General features: G+C 53.7%; 10 protein-coding genes across 10 annotated transcripts; 6 read left to right on the top strand and 4 right to left on the bottom strand.

Annotated features, from left to right (window-relative positions):
* Nucleotides 1-166: 166 nt before the first annotated feature.
* Nucleotides 167-1,473, bottom strand: AYL99_04524 (hypothetical protein; the record flags this gene model as incomplete). The annotated part of the gene is made up of 5 exons (XM_018836038.1): nucleotides 167-369; nucleotides 436-697; nucleotides 768-845; nucleotides 916-1,067; nucleotides 1,140-1,473. The coding sequence occupies 5 exons, from the start codon at nucleotides 1,471-1,473 to the stop codon at nucleotides 167-169; spliced, it is 1,029 nt and encodes a 342-aa protein (XP_018695688.1).
* Nucleotides 1,474-2,530: 1,057 nt separating this feature from the next.
* Nucleotides 2,531-3,648, top strand: AYL99_04523 (hypothetical protein; the record flags this gene model as incomplete). Its single annotated transcript, XM_018836037.1, has 2 exons — nucleotides 2,531-2,894; nucleotides 2,954-3,648. 2 exons carry the CDS (start codon nucleotides 2,531-2,533, stop codon nucleotides 3,646-3,648), a joined length of 1,059 nt encoding a protein of 352 aa, XP_018695687.1.
* A 349-nt stretch (nucleotides 3,649-3,997) lies between these two features.
* Nucleotides 3,998-5,185, top strand: AYL99_04522 (hypothetical protein; the record flags this gene model as incomplete). The annotated part of the gene is made up of 1 exon (XM_018836036.1): nucleotides 3,998-5,185. One exon carries the CDS (start codon nucleotides 3,998-4,000, stop codon nucleotides 5,183-5,185), a length of 1,188 nt encoding a protein of 395 aa, XP_018695686.1.
* Nucleotides 5,186-5,887: 702 nt separating this feature from the next.
* AYL99_04521 (U6 snRNA-associated Sm-like protein LSm5) lies at nucleotides 5,888-6,541 on the top strand (the record flags this gene model as incomplete). The annotated part of the gene is made up of 5 exons (XM_018836035.1): nucleotides 5,888-5,903; nucleotides 6,014-6,052; nucleotides 6,175-6,202; nucleotides 6,267-6,330; nucleotides 6,497-6,541. The coding sequence occupies 5 exons, from the start codon at nucleotides 5,888-5,890 to the stop codon at nucleotides 6,539-6,541; spliced, it is 192 nt and encodes a 63-aa protein (XP_018695685.1).
* A 324-nt stretch (nucleotides 6,542-6,865) lies between these two features.
* On the bottom strand, nucleotides 6,866-7,930 carry AYL99_04520 (hypothetical protein; the record flags this gene model as incomplete). Its single annotated transcript, XM_018836034.1, has 1 exon — nucleotides 6,866-7,930. One exon carries the CDS (start codon nucleotides 7,928-7,930, stop codon nucleotides 6,866-6,868), a length of 1,065 nt encoding a protein of 354 aa, XP_018695684.1.
* A 1,118-nt stretch (nucleotides 7,931-9,048) lies between these two features.
* AYL99_04519 (hypothetical protein) lies at nucleotides 9,049-10,295 on the top strand (the record flags this gene model as incomplete). Its single annotated transcript, XM_018836033.1, has 5 exons — nucleotides 9,049-9,245; nucleotides 9,375-9,650; nucleotides 9,799-9,857; nucleotides 9,915-10,024; nucleotides 10,113-10,295. 5 exons carry the CDS (start codon nucleotides 9,049-9,051, stop codon nucleotides 10,293-10,295), a joined length of 825 nt encoding a protein of 274 aa, XP_018695683.1.
* A 425-nt stretch (nucleotides 10,296-10,720) lies between these two features.
* Nucleotides 10,721-12,475, bottom strand: AYL99_04518 (hypothetical protein; the record flags this gene model as incomplete). The annotated part of the gene is made up of 2 exons (XM_018836032.1): nucleotides 10,721-10,849; nucleotides 10,991-12,475. 2 exons carry the CDS (start codon nucleotides 12,473-12,475, stop codon nucleotides 10,721-10,723), a joined length of 1,614 nt encoding a protein of 537 aa, XP_018695682.1.
* Nucleotides 12,476-13,705: 1,230 nt separating this feature from the next.
* On the bottom strand, nucleotides 13,706-15,382 carry AYL99_04517 (hypothetical protein; the record flags this gene model as incomplete). Its single annotated transcript, XM_018836031.1, has 1 exon — nucleotides 13,706-15,382. One exon carries the CDS (start codon nucleotides 15,380-15,382, stop codon nucleotides 13,706-13,708), a length of 1,677 nt encoding a protein of 558 aa, XP_018695681.1.
* Nucleotides 15,383-16,934: 1,552 nt separating this feature from the next.
* AYL99_04516 (hypothetical protein) lies at nucleotides 16,935-21,423 on the top strand (the record flags this gene model as incomplete). Its single annotated transcript, XM_018836030.1, has 3 exons — nucleotides 16,935-19,612; nucleotides 19,662-20,201; nucleotides 20,250-21,423. 3 exons carry the CDS (start codon nucleotides 16,935-16,937, stop codon nucleotides 21,421-21,423), a joined length of 4,392 nt encoding a protein of 1,463 aa, XP_018695680.1.
* Nucleotides 21,424-21,884: 461 nt separating this feature from the next.
* On the top strand, nucleotides 21,885-24,910 carry AYL99_04515 (hypothetical protein; the record flags this gene model as incomplete). Its single annotated transcript, XM_018836029.1, has 2 exons — nucleotides 21,885-22,033; nucleotides 22,102-24,910. The coding sequence occupies 2 exons, from the start codon at nucleotides 21,885-21,887 to the stop codon at nucleotides 24,908-24,910; spliced, it is 2,958 nt and encodes a 985-aa protein (XP_018695679.1).
* Between the last annotated feature and the right edge of the window lie 205 nt (nucleotides 24,911-25,115).

Here is a 25,115-nt window from a genome sequence, read left to right as displayed (position 1 = left end):
TCGCAGGAAATAGGCCTACAAGAACTATGCTCCGAGAAAGTTGCGTGGGGCAGACCACTGCTGGCCGTATACACTCGAGCATGGACATAACGTTCCCTATAGTTTCAGCCGGGAAACGCTGGACTTTGATAAACTTGGGTTTTACATGGTTCCTGGCCAGGGAAAACTATGCCCGCGCCGCCAGGTCTTTCACAAACTGAACGGAATTGTCCCAATACTCCTGCGTCTGTTTCAACTGGGGAAAGAAGTAGAATCCATGAGGTAAGCCCTTGTAGGTTTTCAACGTGACCGCATTCCCAGCAGCTTTGAGAGCTTCAGCGTAGGCGAGGCCTTCGTCGCGGAGCGGGTCCATCCCAGCGACCTGTATTACTGCCGTGAAAATCAGTACCTCGTGTGTCAAAAGTCGCACACTCGGAGGAGAAGACAAGTGCTTACACGCCGGGGGGAGATTCTTGAGGTCCTTCGCCAGCAACGGGCTCGCGTAGGGGTCCGGCTGAGCGTCGGGGAGATACTGCTCCCAAAACCACATCATCTTGGGCGCGTCGATAATGCTTGCGTCTTTGTTCTGTCGGTAGCTGTCGCCCTCGTACTTGTCTGAGGGGAAGTGGTTCGGGTGACAAGTCACAGGGATATTGAGGATTTGGCCGATGATTCCAGAAACGCCCTCGTCTCGAGCCTTCTGGGCCAGGACGGCGGCCTTTGTACTCGGGTTAGCCAATTGGAACCTGAACACGATGAGGATGGCTGATACTGGGTATAGTACTCACAATGTTACCTCCAGCGCTTCCCCCAGCAACGATGATCTTCTCAGGGTCTATACCTAACTCCGTAGCATGGGATTTGCACTAAAGGTCGCAATGTCTTGTTAGTCTATTTGAGAGCGCTTGCACGCATCATGACATGCATGTTCCATACCCACTGGAGCACGTCGAAACAGTCATTGATGGCGTATGGAAACTTATACTCCGGTGCCATGCGATAATCGACACTGACAACAACGGCACCAGCTTTGGCGGCGAGGAAGCGATTTTCCACCTCCTCGACCTCATGGCTGCCAACTACCCAGCCTGGATTGGTAGCAGTATTAGTCGAGGATTGAGATTGCTACCTGGTATACTTCGTTAGAGATTCTGACTCACCTCCTCCATGGCTCTTCAGAATCAGCACCGACGGTGTGCTAGAGCTTGTCGAGGGTTTGTAGATCTTCAATTCTATTTTTGCACCGTCTCTCACCGCGGCCTCTTGATCGAGTACCTCGTAGTCTTTGCCCGGTTCGGGGCAATTGTCGGGCAAGGGAACCGGCGCACTCAGCCACGCCGCCTTGAATTCCTCCAGGGGTAACGACCACAGGTCTGCGAAATTTCGGTCAACGTCTGCTTGGAGAAGGGCAAAGTTAGGATCAATCTCGGAAAGATGTCCATTCTTTGGCCCAGGTTTGGCCAGGCTGGGCCCACTGGTGCCGAGTTGCACCATGCTCAAACGCAGGGGTGAGACTGCAGGTAGAAAATTGGGAACGATGAATCCTTCTCACGACAAGAAAGTCTTGTTAAAGATATACACTTACAGCTTTCTGAGCTTGATCGACATATATGGAAAACAATATCAGACGAGAAGGTGTTGTGCTACTACTCACCATTCTCCTTCGGTGTATGATCTCCGCTTAGCTGTGGGTCGGTGAACGAGATCCGTACCGAGGGAATACAGCAGCTACACACATCTCTCCACACATTGCACCTTATGCTGGGTTGAGGGCGGGCTTGTGTATGGACAAAACGAGGGCGAGCAAAAGGCTCTGGATGGTGTTCAGGACCCTGGTCGGTGTGCTCTGATTGGTTAGTTGTATCGGCACAAGGCTGGGGAAGCTAAGGGTGCCTCCTCTTCTCCCTGGCCAGGGAGATACTTCTGTGCTTGGGATGTTCCATCGACTCATCGCTTCTACGCCATCTCTTCCTGCTCAATCCCAGCTCAATCCCTCACAACCATGGCGTTAGTCTCATTTCAATGTCTGATACTGACCCACAGAGCACACTGAGATCTTCTCATTCTTCTCCGACGAAATGATAAACGAGCGAACAATTCTGCACAGCGTGTCTCGGCTCAATGCAGCTCAAGCTTAAGTGACATCGGACATGATGGGGCTCAAGGACTGGACAAACAGGAAGAGTTGGTTACATGGCACTGTCCTCAGGAATAGAGCATCAGGGAAAGTGGTAACAATCGGGGTGGGTAGCCAGCCAATGGCAGCCCTCCTTGGCGCCGTACTGATGGCGCCTGTTGATTGGTGCATCTGAAGAACAAGGGCTTCCCGGTTGTGATGACGTCAAAACCTGGACGGTGCCTCGATCCTCGATCTGCATCTTCCAAGAAGCGATGCTCATCCTAGTTTCCAGAACAATGGCGAAACTCAATTGCCAGCTTTTTGTCGACATCATCATGAACAGAAGCTGCCCCCCTCGATCATCCTCGTCGACAGACACACTCCTATCCATCCTCCAGGCATCAGCCCATGTTCCTCAAGCTCGTCTAACAAATGGTGGAGGCCAACAAAACATCCTTCGTTGACAAGGATGCATCAAAATCGGCCACTCGAATCACAGAGAATGGGAATGGCGCTACGACGACGACTTCGTCGGCCACCAGCAGCCCGGCTTCCGGCGCTGCGAGTCCGAGTCCGCCACCGATAGCGATCCTCAAAGAAGCGAAATTTGGGGGCTTCAACCATATTTCACATGGGGATAGGAGGAAACGCTTGGACGCGCCGCCTCCGCTTCCATTCGATCTCCGAGATCACGTATTCTCAATATCAATATTCACCTTGCTGGCCCTTGCAGAGTGTTGTTTCGTTCCTATCGGGTTGTATTATGGGTTGACGTATGGTACAACTCTGAGGCCGGGTGAGTTCTTCGAGAAGGGGTTGACGCGGCGGCGTCGACAGGCTAACGACAGATGATAGGCCTCGTTTTCGCTGTCATTACCAGCCTTTTCGGATTTGTGAGCGGCTACGAGTTTGGCATGCGCTCGTGGCGCATCATGCGATATGGCGACGGCTACAGACCCTTGTATGGCAGTCAATTCTTCCGGGGGTTTGACGCGACCCAATATGTGCTGTTGACTCCATTCACGGTGATGACAATTATTTTGATCATATTCAGCATTCCTCACAATCCGTCGGTCAAAGCATTGGCTCTGCCAATGCCCGTTGGCATGATCAATCTGGGGCTGATCTTCATCCTCAACGGCATAGCCGCCGAGCGTCGCTGGAGATTGATGCATTTCAGACTCAGCTCCCACGTCAGAAACACGGTCTGTCCTCCCCTCACATTCGTCTTCATGGAAGATGTGTGTGCGGTCGACGGAAAAGGCGGAAAGAAGTATAGGAAGGCAGCCATGGCTCGGTACAATGCCTCTCCTCAGTTTCGAGCCTTGCTCCTCCACATGCTTTGGTTCTGGTCCATTTCTGCTACAGTCGTTGGCGCCGGCTTGATTGCAGTGATATGGCTTGTTAGCAATGATGTTGCTTATGGTGTTGGGTGGGGTGTGCCGTCGGTGTGGGCTCTGCTCTGGACGTGGTTGACGATCATCTGGGTGCAGAGGGCGCTTCGCATTGAGAAAGCTACCTGGGTAACAGGCCAGGAGTACTCGGCGTGATGACTCAGGCCTTTGATATTCGCATCCGAATTACATATAGTCATGAAACATTGAGAATCGTGCCTAAGCATCCTTCACTCCCATAAGCCATCACACTGGTGGAGACCTTTTGTATGGAGGCGGATATAGCGGCAGGAACCGTCAGGAACAAGGGGGCGTGACGTCAATGTCATGTGAGCGCAGTACAGAGGACGAGTCCAAAAGCCGCAGCCGAACCGGCCCTCGTGCCACTACTCTCTTTCTCCCGAGATATTGCTTATTGATGTGTAGGACTTCGTCCTGCAATCTCCCGTTTCCTATGCACGACATGATCACTTCGCTGTCCTCATCTATGTGATCGCACTTTCCAATGCTCGGCTTGTGGACCGTTTTCTGGATATGCTCATGGATAGCCGCTGTTGGAGCGTTTCCGGCGCATCTGCGGGCAAGCGACAAAGAAATCTCCCAACAAACCTTTGAGTCCCTAGAAGAACTCGCTCGCATCGTCGACATATCCTACTGCGTCGGGACGACGGGTATACAGAAGCCCTTTAGATGCCTGAGTCGATGTAGCGACTTTGAGGGCTTCGAACTCGTCACCACCTGGAACACCGGTCCTCTTCTGTCCGATTCCTCTGGCTACATTGCCTTGTCGCATCCTCCCTACCCGAAACGAGTCATCGTCGCCTTCCGAGGAACCTACTCTATCGCAAACACCATTGCCGACCTGTCGACAAACCCTGCGGAATATGCCCCTTTTCCTTGCGAGAGAGATAATGATTCATTCTGCACTACCGAGCAACGGCAAAATGAAAAAGATCCACTACTTCCACAACTCCTGAAGCAGCCGGAGAAAAGGAGCTCGATCAAGGCAGAATGTCCGAACTGCACTGTTCATTCGGGCTTCATGACCTCCTGGCGGAATACACGCTGCATCATCATCCCGCACGTGGAAATGGCCCTGAAGGACCACCCAGACTACGAACTAGTGCTGGTGGGCCATTCACTCGGAGGGGCCGTTGCAGCGTTGGCGTCTCTGGAGTTTCAAGCGAGAGGATGGGAGCCTCATGTCACAACTTTTGGCGAGCCACGGATCGGAAACCTGGCTCTGAATCAGTTCATCGACCGACGTTTCAACTTGAACACCACCAGGCCGGACGACTGGACGTACCGCAGAGTGACACATGTGGATGACCCAGTGCCGCTTTTGCCTCTGGAGGAATGGGGCTACCGAATGCACGCGGGCGAGATATACATCTCCAAACCCGCGCTGCCTCCTGGTCGTGCCGATATTCGGCATTGCAAGGGCGATGAGGATCCCGCTTGTATTGCCGACAGCATCTCGACTGAGAAGGTAGGAACAGCTACCCAGGAAGACGACAGCTTGGCCTCTGAGGTCAAGGAAATGTGGGAGATAAGTCGGCGCTATAAATTTTGGCAGCTGTTCTTCGCCCATCGTGACTACTTCTGGCGGCTGGGTCTCTGTGTACCAGGTGGAGACCCTTGGGACTGGTCGAGACGGAAACACAACGCGACCTATATGAATGACGAGTTATGATATTGTTATGATGAACGACCGCTGACTGGGATTGGTCCGAAACACCAGTGAAAGGAGGGGACAAAAGCATGGCGTTGGACATTCTGGGGATGATAATCCGAGATCCCGTACAGTATATCATCGTAGTAGGCACCTAATAGATAATGTTCCGAGTCTGTTGCGCTGGTATCAATATTCATCCCGCCTGACATCCAGCAACTCGGCTTCGATCTTGCTGCGGCTGTCTGAGAGTGTTATGTACATCTCCCCCAAACTGCCAGACCAATATCTCCAGCTCCCAAAGCTCTGAGGACACTTGGGTATCCAGGATGACGGCTTCATATTTTTCCGTTCCGGTCTTGGCACAAGCCTCTTCTCCAGTTCAGGCTTGACATCAACTTCTCTTGTCGTATTCGCCTTACCGACCTCATCATCTTCGCGGAATTCTGCTCCCCAGACTACCGCTCCATGAATGTGCCTTGATACAAGGCTCACCCGCTCTTCTTCGTCACCGCGCTAGTCATGTTAACCGCCAAACCGGCGCCGATGGCGTCGCAATTACTACCGCTAGGTATATATATATATCATTCCAGACCTCGAGCACACGCCCCCCTACCCCCAGCTCCTGTGTGCGAGAACCGGGATCGTCACGTCAATTGCTAATAACCGCTCGTGTGGGCAGAACTGATCGATAAATGTGTCGGCTCGAGGATTTGGATCGTCATGAAAGGCGACAAAGGTATGGGAGGACCCCAGTTTTTGCAAACACGATCGTCTCCTCAAGGAGCCCGCGTTTCGAGGCAGGTTTCCATGTCTTGGCTAACCTCGAACTCCTCCCCCGGTTTACAGAATTCGCCGGTACATTGATCGGGTTCGATGACTATGTCAGTAAGTATCAACCAAGCCGTCGTCTATTCTGGGATGTATCCCTTGCATGAGGGTGGATATGTCGAGGCATGAAGAACTGAGTCACGTCGGCTAACCATGCAAATTTCTGCCTTTGTCTATAGACATGGTGCTGGAGGATGTGATTGAGTTGTAAGTCTCTTGGCTTGTCCTCCGCCTATTCATCTTTGGAAGAAGACTAACGTTGCCCACCAAGTGACTACACCGGCGCTCAAACGCGTCTTCCCAAGATCCTACTGAACGGCAACAATATCTGCATGGTAAGTGTGTATCCGTCGTCTAACAACTACACGTGTCGTTCCACGAATGGCGTTTCCTGCCTCTTTCCATCTCTTCTCTCCGCTGGTTAGCATTTCTCCGAACACACTTCTTCGCGCTGCACACTTTTATAAGTCGACCGGGGTTGCTGACTCACTTGATGGATAGTTGATTCCGGGCGGAGAAGGACCAGTCGCTGCGACGGCGTCATGAGAAACGGCCGCTGTGCTTTATGCCGCAGGAAACGAAACCGTTCTCGAAACATCGCCTCGAGAGGTGTGATCAAGCAAGCGAGCAACGACAACAAAGGCCCGAAATGCATTGCGTTGAGGCTCTCTTTGCTTGAGTTGAGAGGAGTCTTTTGACGGTCAATTGCAACCGAAGGCAATAAATACTCTGTATACAATGCAACACTTGACAGAACGTGGATGACTCGAAATTACAGGCATGCAAACGGTCACGACCAAAAATGGTTTCACAATGTCCGCAATCCATCGGTATACCGAGACACACACACACACCCAGCAAGAACCATCTTCACATCTTGCCGTACTTCGCGGCAGACCGCTGCAGAACTTGTACCGCCTCTTGCTGGACGCTTCGCACAATATGCCCCGCCGACATGATTTCTCGCACCAGCCCTATTCCCGTGCCCGCGTAGGTGGTCATCCGCCCTTCGGGACCCCAGCCCGCATCGCCCATCTTCACCGCTTCGCCGTAGAGCTGCACGTTCTCCTCGTCTCCCATGCCGCCATGCACCGCATCCAGATAGGTCCGATTCACCACCCCTCGGGCCGTATACGTCTGCGGCCATCCGTGGATGCCTCGGACGACGTCGTAAATGGTAGTCGACACCGTGCTTGTCCCGCCGTCGGTCACTCGCAGGACTTCATCTTGGTAGCCCTTGGCGATGACCGCTTCCTCGGAGGCGAGAAACCTTGTGCCCAAACACACGCCGTCCGCGCCCAGTGCCAACGCAGCCGCGGCTCCCCGCCCATCCATGATTCCACCGGCCGCCAGGACCGGAATGTCGATCCCTTCCCCCGCCAACGTATCCCGCACTTCCGGTACGAGTGTCAGCAAGCTCGCGCGCTGCGCAAGCCCGTGGCCGCCCGAGTCCGAGCCCTGCACAATCAAGACGTCCGGCTTCGTCGTCTTGGCCACTTCGATTGCCTCGGCCACGGTGCCGATCTGGACCCAGATCTTGGTGCGCTCGTCGGTGAGCTGGCGGATGGCTTTCGCCCAGTCGAGGAGATCGCAGAGGTGTGTGGGCGCAAAGAGCCACACCGCCGCGACGGGGTGTTTCTCCAGTGCCTGGATCAGGAGAGGGAGGGAGGCGCCCCAGTTCTGGACGCCCACGCCGATGGGGAGTACACCGTTATGAAGGGGGACGTTGGTGGACTTGGCATATTCCGCTGCTTCAGAAAGGTTCTGTAGGAGGGACGAGAGGTCGAATCCACCGGCGAGGAAACCCATGCCGCCGTTGGCAGACACCGAGACTGCCAAACGGCCCATGGTAATCTTCATCATTGGTGCGGCAACCACCAAGGGGAGGTCCGGGGACGTCCACGGATAGTCATTGTGAAGCGCGTTGGCCGTCATGCTGAAGCCAGCTCTTGGTGAGATGCAGGTCGCGACAGTGTCGAGCACAAGGTGATCCAAAATAACTTACACAACTTCACAGAGGGAGAGAGGGTCACTTAGACTTGCTGTTTAAGAAAAGAAGAAGGGCGAACACGCAGACAAATTGCGAGTTCCTGTGTACAGCTTAGAGAGCAGTTTTTTGGTCCATCGTTTTCGCAAAGCAAAAGGGCGTGGCAGCACTGCTAGAGCTTGCGAATGAGGTCTCAGCTTGCTGTCAGCAAATGGAAACTTCCATGGGGCCGGAGCAGTGCCTCGTGCCGCGGAGATGTCGTTGGTTGCAAGTCTGTCCCTGCATCGAACAAGATGTCGAGGTGTTTGATAGTCACGTGGCGCTCGGCAACTTTGCATTGTTTGTATTGTTTGTCCGCTCATTCATCGAGTCCGACTTTTCAAATCCTGAATAGGGCCAGTGGGTGACGCCGAGGACCTCATCCCATCTCTTCGTCTTCTCGTTGCTGTCGCTTTGTGATCTTCGACCCCCCTATCCAGTTTCTTGCTTCTCGTCCACCTGGGGATATTTTGGATCTTGACGATTTTCCCGTTTTCCCAGCCCATCTAACTTGGAATCTTTTGTTTTGCCTTCTCTCTTTTGAACCGTCTTGGATATTTTCTCATTTGGGTTGACAATATGAACGCCCCCGACCGGTATGTCCTCAGATTTCCTCATGTTCTCGATCTAGCACTGTGTCGTTGTCTTTGTTGGATCTTCACCATGTGGAAACCCGAGGGAAAAGGGAGGGGATCAAGAGAAGGGTTAAATCGCGTACACAAAGAAACGACCCAGAGGGCAAACATCCTACAACCCTTTCGAACCCCCTGACTCAGCCCGAACAACCGGGAGATATGTTTGGACGACTCTTCCTTAAAGGCCATGTTGGGTGCCGTGATGGTTTCCTGGAGAACTGCCTGCCTCAAAGGACCTTGGTCTTGGCGCCCTTTTCTGCCGACTTGAATTCAGACCTCACCCTTCACCATCATCTGCCTCCCCACCAATTTATCCTTCTTCGGACCTTCTTGATCCTTTCCGCAACCTGTGCCACAAGCTCCTCCTGTTGGAGAAACCGTCATCATCCTTCATGTCCGATACCTCATCCATCCAGGCCGCGGCCACCGGAAGCAAGTCTCCCTCCCTAGGTGCTCTCCCTCCGAGACGGGCATGCGACGGCTCTTGGATCCCGGTTGAAAGCCAGCTCTGGCCCAATCATCCAAAGAACAAACACTTGGGAGGCGTCAATGCGGGAGTTGACATCAACAGTGTCAACATTCCGGACGAGTAAGTTTCACTCCCCCCAACGGTCGCGCCTCCTCGGGCCCTCTGGACTCTGGATCATGATCTGGAACCTGGACGGTGGACCTGGCTCGACCAAGGTATTCTCGGCTTATGTTTGACACGCTTTCGTAGCGGGGGGATGACAGACGACTCCACGACTCCAACTACTGCCAAGGACGTCGTCGAAAAGACCGACACGAAAGATCCTGGCCCGCCTTTGGTGCCTGACTCGGCTTCCCTGGCTTCGCCCGTCAGGACACGACCCAAACATAAGAGTCCATACCCTGGCGCCGGTCCGGGAGGCTATCCAATTGATGGCTCGGGTTGGAGAAACCACCCAGCGAATCGTCCCTACAGCTTTTTCAGTGTGGGGCAAATGCACCATGAGGAGATCAATAGACCTGAACGGTGCGCAATTACGGAGACCGACGATACCTGGATGGCGTCCCCCTTTTAAAATCGCACAAATGCTGCCATGCTGCCGTGCTGCCTAGCGTGTTTCCTTGCTTTTCGTGTTCGAGTTGTACGCTGACACACCCTGGTTGATGTTCTCTAGCACTGAGGCCTTCCTGCTTGGAGACGATGAGAAGAAGATTGAAGAGAAGATCGACACGCGTGGGTGCTCGCGTCGGTGTGTGCAGATTGTGACCCTACTAACCCCCAGCTATCCAGGTACACCCAACACGACCATCTTCACCTTCAACAAAGAAGACCACACCCTCGCCAACCTCCTCCGCGACAAGCTTCTGAAGAACAGCCACGTCACCTTTGCTGCCTATCGAGTGAGTCCGTCATGAAAACAAAGAAAAGAGCTAGCCAGCAATCACAAGCACATTCATTCTGACACGCAAAAACCCCCTTTCTTCACAGGTCCCGCATCCTCTCTTTGCCAAATTCGAACTCCGCGTCCAGACCGACGGCGAGATTACCCCCAAGGAAGCCGTCCTGGCCAGCTGCCGCGACCTGGTCCATGACCTGGACGTCCTCAAGACCAACTTTACGCGCGAGTACGAGCTGAGAAAGATGGTCGGCGGCGCACAGAATGGACAGTGAGGGATGGGACAAATACCCTGCCTGGGCTATCTGTCTGTCTGTCTGTCCACTCGAGGGAGGCAGTCAGTCAGTAGCATGGGTGGGTAGAAGATTCAGAAAATAGTACGAGACTGTGACGGATTGGCAGCGATACCCTGTACCATTAGCGCGGCGGACTCGGAGTGCTGGACTTCGGGCGTTCGGCAAAAGGGAGGGAGGGAGGTATCTCAATGGTGGTGAATGGACTTTGCAAAATTATCAAGACTGCATCACAGTAGCCGCGTATCACGTAGCAAAAATGACGGCAAGGAACCGAAATAGTGAATTTGCTGACTCGGTATGAATTTGCCAATAAAACAGATTCCCTCTCCCTCCCCATACGAGAGAGTGTATGGCTAGTTGGCCTGCCTGCAGTTCTTTCAGCTCTCACACACACACTACCTGTCCTATGCGCGTGTAAACCCCTTGTAGCCTTCCCGGGCACACTCCGTGATAGTCTTGTAGTAATTCGGCACGCCGCCCAGGTAGATGAGCGGCTCCCTGGGCTTCCCGGGGATATTGTCACCCATGTACCACTGACAAGTTAGTTTCATCAGATCAGTAGGGGAGGAAGGGGTTGATTCTCAATGTCATACACAGGAAAGGGAGAGAGGGGGAAGAAAAAGGAGGTTGTGTGTAATGCGATGAGCGAGCCGGTGGACAAACAAACCACTTACCGATTTCGTCTTGGGCAGCAGACTCGCGTTGGCGAGCTTCCAGATGTCCTGGGCCCACTGGTCCTCGACGTCGCGGTTGGCCTCGATGGTGGTGAGGCCGGCGGCGTCCATGTCCTTGACCATCTGCACGATCCACTCGCCCTGCAGCTCGGCGCAGGTCGGGCCGTTGCACAGCGCCGTCGGCGCCTGGGGCCCGTAGGTGAAGAACATGTTGGGGAAGCCCGCGACGCAGAGGCCCAGGTACGTCCGGGTGCCCTTGTCCCACTTGCGGGCGAGCGTCTGGCCGGCCACGCCGGTGATGTCGATCTGCTTCAGGCCGCCGGTGATGGCGTCGAAGCCCGTCGCGCAGACGATGTAGTCGAGCTCGAACTCGCGCTCGGCGGTGCGGACGCCGCGCGCCGTGAACTCGACAATCGGCGTCCGCGTCACGTCGACCAGCGTGGCGTTGGGCTGGTTGAAGATCTCGTAGAACCCGTTCTCCAACGAGATGCGCTTGCACCCGAACGCGTGCGGCTGGATCTCGGGCGCCAGCGCCTCGTGGAGGTCTGGGTTGTGGATTCGCGCCCGCACTTTGGCTTTCCAGAAGTCGTACGCCTCTTTGTTGGCCTCTTCGGTGAAGAGCATGTCGTGGTAGGTCGCAAGCCAGAAGCTAAAGTCCCCCTTGGCCCAAAGTTCTTCGTACGTTTGTCTCCTTTGCTCGGGTGTGTCGTCGAACGTCCCCCGTGGCAGGAAGTCGAAGGTAAAGCCGCTGAAGGTTGTCGACCGTCCGGCAAAGACGTCTCGATACTTCTGAGGGGGGATCGTCTGTTCGTCGCCGCTGTACTCGACCTGTTTCATCGGCAGTGCCAGGTTTGGGGTTCGCTGGAACAGCACAAAGTCTTTGGCCACCTTACTCAACTCTTGAGAAAGTTGAACTCCAGTCGATCCAGTTCCGATGACGGCGATTTTCTTGCCCTTGAGGTCGGGTTCTTCTTTGGGCCAGTATGAAGGGTGAACAAAGGTCCCCCGGAACTTGTCGATGCCCGGCCAGTCTGGGATATGTCTCTTTGCCGAGAACCCAGTGTTCAAGAGAAGGTACCTGACGACAAAACTCTGGCCAGTCTGAGTCGTTACGTGCCATTTGGCACTCTCCTCATCCCAGGTGGCCGCGGTCACCAAGGTATTGAAAATAGCATCTCTGTTCAGATCCCATCGCTCTGCAACAAAAGCGAAGTAATCTCGAAGTTCGGCGCTGCCGGGGAATCGCTGCTTCCAGTTCCAATCTCTCCAAAGTAAAGGGTCTGAAAACTCGTAGTGAGGAATCGTGGAATCCACGCGGGCGCCTGGGTATCGGTTCCAGTACCAGACACCGCCCCAGTTTGAAGCGCTGTCGACGATCTTGACCTTGTATCCTTCCTCACGTAGTCTTTTCAATTGGTAGACTCCACCAAAGCCTGCTCCCACAATGAGTGCATCGAGCTCGACTGGAGGCGGTAAAGAGCCCATCTCGGCTCTCTTGGGGATGAGGGCGGTGTGTTGGATCAAGGATTGAGCGGAAGGCCTTCGAAAGTACCCTCAATTCAAGCACAGACTTCTGGAAGCACATGTTGAATCTCAATGTCGAGAGCTTCATGCTTAAATACCAGATGGTCTTAGTAGACGAGAGGATGAGTCCACCTCTCTGCCCAATGAATGCCACTGCCGACGGCGAGAAATGAAAGCCCTGAGCAAGCAAGGCAACGTAGATCCTTGATTCCAATGCATCTCACTATTTTTTCGGTCTCCTGAAAGACTGACGCCCCTCGGAATTGAAGCATGCAGCATGTCGAATCAAAGTTGAACGCCTTAGTCAGTTCTGCCGAAATGATCAACTCCATAACAATTATCATTAACATATGATACATTTCCGAAACACAAACTTCTCCCGAAGGCATTCCGAAGGGCCATCTCACTGGGAGATATGTGCGATTAATAGAGCCCCCGTAGTTTGGTTCTCATCACACCAGGAATGAAGCCAGTTTACCGAAGCCCTTGTAGCAGACATGCACAGGTTTGTCACCATGGATCAGGCCCCCCAGAGAACGCTCATGTTATGCAACATGAGTAAGAATTCTCGATGCAGGTGTCGCCTGTGAGTTTGATTAGTTGGTTCGACCCAGCTTGATACATCCCTGCAAGGCTGGGTGTCTGCATCGAGGTCGAGCCGGCCACCCCATCTCTCTCCGCATTACAGAGGGTCCCACCGTACTAGAACAACATGAACATCGTGGATGACTAGTGTATTACTCTCCTCAGGATCAACGTCGACATCGGTCGGGAGGTGGAGTCGGCAGCGTGTTATGGGGTCGGAAATCTGGGGGAGCCCCATCGGAAGCATAGTGGTTTATCGGCATCTCCTCTTATTGGCCTGTACAGGGCGAATCTTTGGGGCCGGATGGAGGTCGACGGTTCGGAAATGCCACGAGCACCGTGGTGTGATGTTGTCCCTGGGCTAGATAGCGATTCATCCGGGAACCTTCCTAGTGTTTCACAGGGCTTGATCGCGAATATAACTTCAGCATCCTTTTAGCCGTGCTAGCAAGAAAAAACCAGGATGAACCAGGAACTATCCAGGAGGATTCTGTCAGATCATATGTCCTCAGCCGAGGGAGCACTGACGCTATCCCAACAGGTTTTTCTCGAGCGTTCGTTCATCGAAAGACGAACATTCTGTGAAAGCGTGCCCAATAATCAGCGCTATCCCAGAAAATCTCGCGCGTCGATCATCGAAAACAGAGGAACATTGTCTTCGTAAGAGCCGAACCATAATGTCCGCGGAGACATCGCAGGCAATAGAGAACTGTCGTCTTGGAAGTCGGGATGATCAGCGTTCGCCTCTAGATTGAGGTTATTAGTTTCCATTCGATGATGCGTATTCAATCCGACATTTTCGTTGTTGAGCCCAGTGGACACATTGATCAGTCCCTGGTCTGTAGCGTCGTGTGGTCCTGTACGGTTGAGTACATTCGTTGCGGTGAGGAGGACTTCGGTGTTGTCGACAGAACATTGATCTTCTGGAGTATTCGTCGTGTTCGAATCTTCCTTGTAATCCTCCCTGTGGATCTGTCCAAACATGCCAGTCACCAGTTGAGAGTGTATGGCCATATTCTCCTTTGCTGCCCTCCTGACATAGATCCTGCAGGCATCCAGAAGCGACTGCAGAATCGCCAGATTTCTTTTTGCGACTGCATCATGCGGAAAGAGGGCAAGTAGTTTCAGTGCGGTTCCAAGACTGTCATCTAATGGATATATCTTGTACAAGTCGCCAAAGTAGGACAAACCCAGAACGAGACCTGAAACAAAGATCGAATTGACAACAAAAGGGAGCCTCTTCGGTATCCCTTCAAACCCAAGCAACTTTCTCAGCATGTTGACTGTGCTTATCGCAGAGTTAACACAGGCATGGACCTGGATTCGGTGAGAGGACCTGAGAGGGTCAGGACTTCTTTCTCCATCACTGCAATTCTGCGACTTTAAGGCAATGCGACTGGAGATATATTCCACGAAGAACGGCCGTGTGAGAAGTATTATTGTCCAGTAATATGCCTCGTGGACGTGTATCAGGCCAATATTTGGGAGTCGGCCCTCGAGGAATTCCTCATCCTTGATGCTGTCGGTATCCAATCCTCTGTGGAAGCGCATTGTCCACCGACGATGGTGCTGACTGATCTTCTGGAGTGTGTCGGTGGATATCATGCGTTTCGCGTAAATATCGGTCAAGATCCTTTCGAAAATGGCGCATAAATCTACTGATGGTGAGTAATTCTCGTCCAGCTCTGTGTTACGTGTCTCTTCTGTCGATGGAGGCCTTCCTAACGAGGCGCTCATGAAAAGATCCAGAATTCGCATGACTTTCCACACCCTCTCCCGCGTTTTGATCTCGGCCGGAGTAAAAAGCCCAGCGATGTCAGACCGGTGTAGCCCAAGGGCATAGGCGGCGCGAACGGCTGTTCCCAGATACATGAATGCAGCATTTCTTCGAGATGCCCCAAGAAGGTACATTGTGATCATGGCATACGCTTGCACGGTTGGAATACTGGGATCTTCCATGAAAAATGATGCCGTGAGATACCGACCATAGTCGAAGTAGACGCTAGCCAGTGCGTCTTTGTCCTCTGGACATGTCTGGGCCCCTATGGCGAACACGAGGTAGTATATTGCACTCAGAACAGAGGTGTGGTCCGATTGGCTATCAAGCCAATTCGCAAGATTATCGAGGAGGTCACTCTCATCAAAGAGGTCCAGCACACAATTTGTGGCTATAAAAAAGCGCCGAATCAAATAAGCCGCCTCATCAAAACTCGGTTTGGCCGGCGCTTGGTGGTCTGTCGCACGGAGCCATGTGGCGAGGCCTTCTGGCGCCGACTCGACCATCTGGTATCGGAAAGGGTCTTCCACGAGAGCACATGGACCTATAGATGCCCCAACCAGGCTGCAAATGTTCTGAAGCAGCGATAAGTCGGCTGAGTCACCTATAAACATGTATCTGCCTTTGGTGTCTTGTATGAGCTGGGATGTTTGGAGAACAGGAGACGTAGAGTCATTGCTCATCACCAGGCTCAGAGGATATAGAGACTCTTGTGACAATTTGTCTTGCACATTTGGGTCTCGACTGGTCGACTCGGTGGCGACGGATCCTTCGTGATTTACGTGGTAAGATTCTGTGAAGCCACTGGACGACTGGCGAGGCTGAGATTGACAAGTTTCATGAACGCCGCGCTCAATGCATCGTGCGCAGGGTCTGTTGCCCGAACACTTTTCTTTGCGACGCTTGCAAGTGCTGCATGCTTCGGCGCAGCGATAGCGACGCCGCTTCACAGCAGGATTCTTGATCATCGAATGGAGGAGAGCACACAATTAATCGAGAGCTCCAAGATGGTGGAACCTGGTCTGTTTGCTTTGAAATTGCTTAGGTAAAAGAAATCAAAGACAATTTGGGAGATGCTGCATTTTGATGCTTTGCAAAACCTCGGCGAATCCCATGCTCCTGATTCGTGACTGGGACCTTGTAGAGACCACAGAACATCCCAACAAACCGAATTGGAGCGTTCTTGATCTCTGACCTGACCTGTTGCGATTAACGTTCGAGATGCAAGACGATTGCCATGTGGACTGTTCCTTGCACAAGAATGGTCGACATTGTTTATGTCAGACCTTACCTTCTCGTTCTCTTTGAGCCCTATACATTAAACCTTCGGTAAGACAAATCGGCGGGATCCTTACCGGTGCCGCATCCGGGGAGGGGGAAGGATGATAATAGTAGGACAATCTGGGGATCTGAGTTTGGGGCTCCTCATCCCTCGTTTTACTCCGCCGGGGTGACCCAGGTTTCCCCGGTTCCTATGTGCTTCTTCGACGGAGAGGATTCCAGGATGAGTGGCTGTTTGGAAGCAAAGGCGAACGATGTGAACTGTTTGAAAACTGCCAGCAGTCTCTTGTAGAGGTTTGTCTCAATGACACTGGTTCACTGAGACTGTTCGCGTCAGCAATACGTGCTGTGATAATACTGGTTTTCACACCATAAGTCGACGCCCTGGACATTCTGGACACCACCGACAGATAAATGCGTCTGGAGACTTGCTCGATAATCCAAGCTGCACGTATCTGGACGTGAATAAAGTATGCTTGTGTGCTAGATTCTTAAAGATGCTTCAAGGCGCAGTCGCAGTTTGCAGCGACCAAGCTCTGGTTAAAGCAGCGCCACGCCAAGTCTCAGCCCCAGCACGCCTCAGCCACAGCCACGATGCTGGAGCTTGATTCGTATCGCTTCAAGCGGCGGCAAAGACCGCGTCAGTGCAGGGCGGCGAGGTCGGTTAGTGCTTCTGAAACTCTGGCTGTCGCTCATCTCACTCAATTCCCGTCCCCCATTTTCCCGTCTCTGCTGTCTCCCATCCGCTTTTTGCATTTCGCGTCGTTTGTTGCAAGCATGTATTCGTCTTCCAATTCGTTTTTGGGCGGCTCAAATTCAGCACGCCCTGGTCCTGGAGGCTTCGGACCACAGCAATCGTTCAGCTCGTTCAATCAAGCTCCTCCGCAACAGCAATCGCCCTTTGCTCCGCAGCCCACCGGCTTCCCCGGTCAATTACAAGCTCAACAGACCGGCTTTCCAGGTTATCAGCAGCCGCAGGGGTTTCCAGCTCCTGCGCAGCAACCTCAGTTTACGGGCTATCCCCCTCAAAATCAACCTCAACAACCCCAGTTTCAGCAGCCTCCTCCGCAGGCCCCAGCTTTCCAGCAACAGCCTTCCTTTCAAGCTGCTCCTCCTCCTCCAGCTCCTCCGCAACAGCCGCCGGCCGCTGCTCCTCTCCGTCCTCAGCAGACGTCGTCTCAGATCGCGGCCTCTTTTACTCAAGGCTCAACCAGCGCACCACCTGCGGCCAGGAGGAGGCAGAGCAAGAGTTCCAGTAGAATCCCAAACATTCGGTTGTCGTTCATCACTGCTACCGACCAGGCAAAATTTGAGCAGTTGTTCAAGTCCGCCGTGGGAGACGGCCAGGCATTGAGCGGAGAGAAGGCCAGAGATCTGCTCTTGAGGTCGAAACTGCCTGGCAGTGCCTTATCGCAGATATGGATCCTATCCGACACTACAAAATCAGGCCAGCTCCTTTTCCCCGAGTTTGCTCTGGCCATGTATCTGTGCAATCTGAGATTGACCGGAAAGGATCTGCCGAGCGCGCTTCCCGAGAAGATCAAGAACGAGGTGTCGAGCATGGTCGATATCATTTCGTTTGGAGTTCCGGATGAGAAGCCTTTGCCGCCGACGCGGTCGCATGTACCGGACTTTGATGCTCCGCTCAGGCAGAATGCTGTTTCCCCCCCTGCTCCTCAGCAGCCCACCCCGCAGCAGCCATCTAACCAGCAGCTTTTGACACAGCTCACTTCCCAGCCCACGGGGTTCTACAATCAGGCTACAGGCTTCCAGCCCGGCCTCCAGTCGCAGCCTACCGGCTTCCCGGGGCTCTCGCAGGGCCTGCAGACTCAAGCCACGGGTTTTGTAAATCCCGCCCAGCCTGGTGGTTTTGGCGGCGCTCGACCTTCGCTGCCACTTATGCCCACGGGTGGTTTCGGTTCGAATGTTTCACCGCAACAGACAGGCCCTCTGCAAGCCCAGCCGACCGGGCTTCCTGGCCAATGGGGTTTCGTGAACACGCCTGCTGGCGGTCTGCCCAATATTGAAGCTCTTCAACAACGTCTGATGCCTCAATCTGGTCGCGAAGCCGGCGGCTACACAACGCAAGGGCTGTCCGGGACCGCGAAGATCCCTTGGGCGGTCACCAAGGACGAGAAAAGGATTTATGATCAGCTGTTCAAGGCCTGGGATGGTCTAGGCAAGGGTTTCATTGCTGGAGAGACCGCAATTGAGATTATGGGCCAGAGTGGGCTGGAGAGATCCGATTTGGAATCCATTTGGACACTATCTGACCCTAACAATAAGGGTCGACTGAACATGGACGAGTTCGCTGTCGCGATGCATCTCATCTATCGGAAGCTGAACGGATACCCCATCCCGGCCCGGCTTCCGCCAGAACTCATTCCTCCATCAACAAAGAACTTCAATAGCTCTATTGATACCGTCAAATCTCTCCTGTCCCAGGACGCAGAGGCCAGAAAATCGTCGGGTGCATTCCTGCAGCCTCAGAAGACCGGCGTGAGTTACTTGAAGGATCATTCGTTTCGCAGTGGCTCTGCGTCGCCGAATTTTGGCCGCAAGGATGCAACTGTCTTCCGCAACAATGACGACGACGTGGGATATCGCTCGAGTGCCAGACGACGTCTTGGGCACGGGGGTAGAACTCCTTCCCCCGCACCATCTTCCGACATGGGAGATAGTGTCTATGATGATCTCACGCCCGATCAGATCAGGAAGAAGATACGGGAGAAGAAGATCTTACTCGACGCCACTGACTTCCAGGACGAACGACAAGCTGACGACGAGGATATCCTGGATCGGAGGGATCGACGAGAGGCCGAAGAACTTTTCAGGCAGATCCGACGAATTCAAGACGATATCGATACGCATCCTAACTCTGGATTGGCCAGCGGGGACACAGGCGCAGAGAGGAGAGCGATGAGAAGAGAGCTGCAACGATACCAAGATCGCCTCCCAGTATTGGCCTCAGACGTAAGAAAAGTTGAGAAGAGCATTGCCGAAGCCAAGCTGCAACTCTTCCGCTTGAAGGACGCCAAAGCTCATCCCAACAGTGCCTCAAACATTGTTGGAACTGGACCTAACGGCACGATCACCGAAGCCGACCGTATTAAAGCGCGAGCGCGCGCCCGAATGCAAGCTCGAGCTGCTGAGCTTGCTGGACGCCCTGCCCCTGCTGCTGATGACGAAGCCGGGGCGCAGAGACGCTTAGAGCAAGAGAGTTCTAAGGTCAAATCAGAACAAGAACGGCACGAGGCTATGACTCGAGACGTAGAAGAGAGCGTAAAGGACTTTGTTTCGAGCCTCGAAGATGGGCTGCGAGACCAAGGGGATAATCCGACTCAGGAGCACGAGCGGCGGAGGTGGGAGGAAGCTCTCGGCGTGGAAGATGAGATAAAAGAACTCATCTACGACCTACAACGGAGCAGTAGGACCGCGAAGATTCGCAAAGAAGAGTGAGATCCGTCCAACAGTTTATCGATTACATGAAACTGACGTACGCAGACAATCACGCCCAGCCAGACAATCGTCGCGCGACTTTTCACATGAGGAACCGACACCGACAAATGGCAACTTGCCTTCGCGACCAGCTCCAACATCGGCCTCTTCGACCTCTTCCGTGACAACGGGCCAGTCACATCAGGATCGCATTGCGACCGCCAAGGAGAAGGCTCTGAAACGTATACAGGAGAGAATGGCTGCGGCCGGAATCAAGCCAGCTGGGGAGTCTGGTGAAACTCCCCAGCAGCGCCAGGAACGCGAGAAGCAAGAGAGAGCCGAACGCCTTCGCAAAGCTGAAGCCGAGGATGCCAGACGTGAGCAAGAACGACAGCAAAGACTTGCGAATGAGGGGGTGACGCCTCCAAGTCCGAAGGCTGAGAAGAAGCCGCCTCCTCCGCCCACTCGAAAGCAGAGACAAGACAGCACAGATTTCTCAGCCAAGAAGGCCGCTGAAGCAGCAGCCCGGGCGAAGGCGGAAGAAGAAGCTGCTGCGCAGATCAGGGCAGAGCAGGAAACAGAGGCGCGCCAGCGCGAACGCTTAGAGTGAGTGTCTATTATCCCTTTGGAGTGACGTCTACTGACACCGGCTAGGGCCCAGGCGAAGACTCAAGAAGAGGAGCTTGAGAAGGAGCGTGAGGCCGCTCAAGCCCGCTTGCGAGCGCTCGAAGAGCAAGTCAAGGCAGGTAAAGTGAAGAAACAAGAAGAAAAGGCCCGAAAGAAAGCAGCGGAGAAAGAGGCCAAGGAGAAGGAGGCCAAGCTTGCTGCACAAAGAGCTGAGCTGGAGGCAGCTCGAGAGAGGGAACGCCAACTCCAGCTTCAACTTGAGCAACTTGGAGACGAGTCGTCATCAGACGACGACGACGGTCCACAACAGATTACGCCTCAAGAGAGCACTCCGGCAACCAGCCAAATGCTGACTGGCTCAATTGCCTCACCACCACCGAGCACTGCTCCGGAACCTTATGCAAGCAGTGGTCATGAGGCCACCCCGGTTTCTAGCCCACCAGCTGCTGAAGAATCGAGGAACCCATACTTCCGCAAATTGTCCCAAACGCAACCGTCAGAGAATGGAAGGCCAGTTTTCTCCCCGCCGCCTATCCCGCAAACTCAGACATTCTCGCCTCCAACAGCCCCTCCTCCGCCAGCGCCGCCTGCAGAAAGCCTGCCATCGACTAACCCCTTCCACCGAATCGCTCAACAGGAGGCCGCTAAGCCATTGACCCCCAGCTTTACCGGTGCTCAATCACGGCGGCGTCCGGAAGAGGATGAATGGTCTGCTGCCGGGTCCGAGAAGGATGAAGATAGTGACGACGAAGCCGAACACCCCGGTGGAGGATCTGCTAAACATTTGGCTTCCATTCTGTTTGGCACCATGGCACCACCCAGACCACTATCTGCCATGGATAGCAAGCCCCAGACGCCTGTCCAAGAACCACCACCAATTCCAGGTGCATTTGACTCCGGTTCCGCTCCGCCACCACCACCTCCTCCTCCGATGCCCGGGAGTGGCGCACCAACGGCACCACCGCCTCCTCCTCCAATGCCCGACTCTGGTGCTTTCAACGCACCACCGCCACCTCCCCCTTTCCCTACCTCTGGTGCTCCTGGGGGCCCGCCGCCGCCTCCACCGATGCCCGCTCCAGCCCGTTCTGGAACTGGTGATATAGGTGCTTTACTGGGTGAGATCCAGAAAGGCAAAGGCCTGCGAAAGACTGAGACGAAGGACAGGAGTGCGAGCTCTGTCGCAGGGAGAGTACTGGATTAAACGGCGTTTGGAAGGAGACGAGCGATGAGAGAGGAGCTAGAGAAGACCGGATGAGAGACAATCAGACACCATAAATTGAACATAATGTGAAGATTTTCCGTCGTTGTAAACCATCCAAACCACTGTTCCAGTAGCACTATCCACTGAGAATACTTCAGGATGAGGTAAATGTCAAAGGCGGAGGCCGGGGCGTTGCCCATTTGGGACTATATCACGTGACAGCTCAGATGTGGCTGCACTAAACCTTTTCGGTGCATGTCAACAAACGACTCCAACTGCTCAACGCTCACAACAAGCTTCAACAGAATCCACGACGACAAGTCAGTCGATGGCGAGACGAACAACACATCCTTGACTCGATTAACAAGAGGCGGCCATCAGTTTAGCGGTGGCTGTCGGAAAAATCAAGCCTCCCGAAACCAGACAAGTTCATCAACAGCAGCATCGAGACGTTGGAAAAGATGCCTAATGTTGCACGAGAGTCCAGTGGGCGCCCCATGCGCCAGACCGTTGTTATGAGAATGGCGCGTGAGAGCAGCAAGGCGTCTCCAGTGAAGTACGAACCCCTCCTGATGATTGATTCACTCGAAGCGCTACGAAGTGACGGGCAGTATTTTTTCGCGGTCCGGGAAGACTCTTATTCGCGTCGATTGCTGACCTGCCGTGTTGTATCAACAGATTAGCGCTCAACGATGACAAAGGTGAAAAGGTCGCTCGACTACAGTCTCGACAGGCTCTCCAAGAAATCCACATGAACGAGATCCGGGCAGCGGCAAGTCCCATGCGCAAACTCAACCAGAGACGAAGAGAGTCGAATTACAGCGCCATGTCGGATTCCCCCCGGACCCCCAGGATTTCAGACCATGGAGCGCAGGCACGAAGAAGAGGGGGGTTGAATAACCAATCGCGCCATAACAGCGAACACTCGCGGAACAGCATTGGGCGCGTCACCGAAGACAACGGCGTCACACCCATGAAACGCGTCCCGATTCTCGCCAATTTCGAAGAGTGGATGAAAATGGCAACGGACAATAAGATCAATGCTGCAAACTCGTGGAATTTTGCACTGATCGACTACTTTCATGATATGAGCCTGTTGAAAGAAGGAGACGGGGTCAATTTTCAGAAGGCGAGCTGCACCCTCGATGGTTGCGTCAAGATCTACACGAGCAGAGTCGACAGTGTTGCCACGGAGACTGGCCGCTTGTTGAGTGGTCTTGCTGACGGCGGTGGCTCTGACGCGAGCAAGAAGAGAAGTAAGGGTGATGGCGAGGAGGATGATGAAAACGAGGATGGCGACGACGACGAAGACGGTGATGACGGGGAAGGCGGCGGGAAGAAAAAATCCAAGAGGAAACCCGCCCGAAGCCATGAAGCCACGCTCGCACCCGGCTTTGCGACTTTCCAGGGTAAAAAGCTGGAACTCGAGTTTGCGGTCGATCCGCTTTTCAAGAAGGCATCTGCGGATTTTGATGAGGGAGGTGCTAAAGGCTTGCTCCTGAATCATTTATCTATTGACTCTGACGGGCGCATCGTGTTTGACAGCAGCGATGATGCGGGAGATGCTGCTTTGGCAGGTGACAAGGAAAAGGAACAGGAGGTGGGCTCGACAGAGAAAGAACAGCAGGAGCCCGATTCCTCCACTCAGGACGAGGAATGTGTTGCGGATGATCAAGACGAAGAGATCGACCTGGCTTCTCTGGCCGCCAAGTTCTTTCCGGATATGAGCATACTGGACTCACAGGATGTCTGCCCTTCTATGAAATCCTTTACGTTGGGCGATCCATCTGGAGACCTGAACTTGCCCTTCCTTAAAGTCCCCGAAGACTGGAAAGAGCAGAAACGCTCCCAGACCCCGGCACCTGCAACAAATCTCTCCCTCAATCTGGCCGATCAGACAGGAATCTTCCTCGATGGAAGCAACGCCATGGGTTTCGATGATGACGACGACGACGGCGACGGATTGCTCGGCGGTTTCGACGTTGCAGATAACGTGGGATTCGGCGAAGGAGGAGAAGCTTGGGCGAAAGATGCTGCGATTGAGGCTCAAGCCCGAGTTGCGCGAGCCGATGACGTGGATGACAACCTGTTGGAAAATGGGGGTGACGGATACGCATTGTCTCTGCAGCAAAAGTACCAAGAGGATGCAGAGCACGAGTCCATCATGGCTTATTTCGACAAAGCATTCAACTCACGCGCCAAAGGCAAGACAGCATTCCTCACCCTGGAAAACTGGCGGATGCAGAAAATCCAAAAAGCACAACAACAAGAAGTTAGTGGCACCAATGCTCCCCCCACGAGACAGAGGAAGGAAAAGGAGCCATATGAGATTGATTTTCTGGGCCCCATGTCAGACTCTTTGAAGGAGTCACTTGAACAACCCCCCGTTCTGAATTCGCAGATCTCCCTACCGAAATCACAGTGGCGGACAAAGGGCCGGAATCTGCTCGACAAAGACGACGAGGTGGTGGACCCCAGGAAGTTAATGCGCTTATGGACTAAGCCCAAGTGTCGGGTGGGAAGAATCAGGAGAAAAGAGGGGGGCGTGGGTTTGGGCATTATCGACGAGGGTTTCGGGGCGAGGAACCGTATCGGAACCACGAACGCCTTTGGTGAAGGTGCTGGTAATGAGCTGGATGACGAGGACAAAAAGGGGGACTATGATGCGAACTTCTTTGCGGATGATGATCAGTTGCTTCCCTTTGACGGCCCATTGCCCATTGACGAAGATGACGACGACGATGGGATTGGTATTGGAGGTGGTGGTGATGATGGCGGACAGGCTTTTATGGACGCGAGGGAGATGTTGTCCCCTCAACCGGAGCCACAAGGTCAGCATCTCAACCTTCTCGGCGGCGAGGCTGCAGCGGACAATGATCTCGCTGGATCTGAGCAGTCACAGCAAAACTCGCAACCACCACAAAGTCAACCTGAGCTTCTTCCGGGCAGTTTCGGAAGCCAACTCGTCACACAAGCTGGAAGAAGAATTCGACCCGAGTACGTCAATTACGCAAGAACGGCAAAGAAGGTTGACGTGAGGAGGTTAAAGGAGAATATGTGGAAGGGCATGGAGGGCCGGTTGAAGTTGATCAATGTGTTTGACCGACCCTCCGCCGCAACGGCGACCGAGCAGCAACAGATTGACAACGGCGGCGATGGCGATGGCGATGGCGATGTCGATATGATGGACATTGACGACCAGCCTCAGCATGAAGCTCCACTCAAAGCCGAGCCTACCGATCCGGGTCGACCAAACACCGCTGATGAAGGGACGCTGAACTTCACCGACCTTATCCAAGACCTTCGCTCCTTCTACCCGGAACCCCAGATGAAGGATATCAGCACATCGTACTGTTTCATCTGCTTATTACATCTGGCGAACGAAAAGGGGTTGGTATTAGAGAATGAAAGGGACGGGAATACCGCCATGCAGGAGATTAGGGTCACCAGGGACCCGACGGTTGGGGAGGGATATGAAGGAGAATGATTTTATCTTTGCGTGGGTGTTTGCTGTTGCTTGTAGGCATATTATATGCTTTACTTACTCCCAGGCAGGGCGTCTTTAGTCCTCGGCCCGAAGGGGGCGCTGGCTTTGGATATCGGGCTCGTCGTGATTGGACACGGTAGATTCGATCGATGGCGCAGATATGAGAACATGAACTTCTTTTCGACATGTCCACAATCGATGTTGG

Source organism: Fonsecaea erecta (genome assembly GCF_001651985.1).
Source record: "Fonsecaea erecta strain CBS 125763 chromosome Unknown Scaff3, whole genome shotgun sequence".
Taxonomy (NCBI): Eukaryota; Fungi; Ascomycota; class Eurotiomycetes; order Chaetothyriales; family Herpotrichiellaceae; genus Fonsecaea; species Fonsecaea erecta.
The sequence above is the reverse complement of the archived record's forward strand: the minus strand, read 5'-3'. Positions and strand labels throughout refer to the sequence as shown.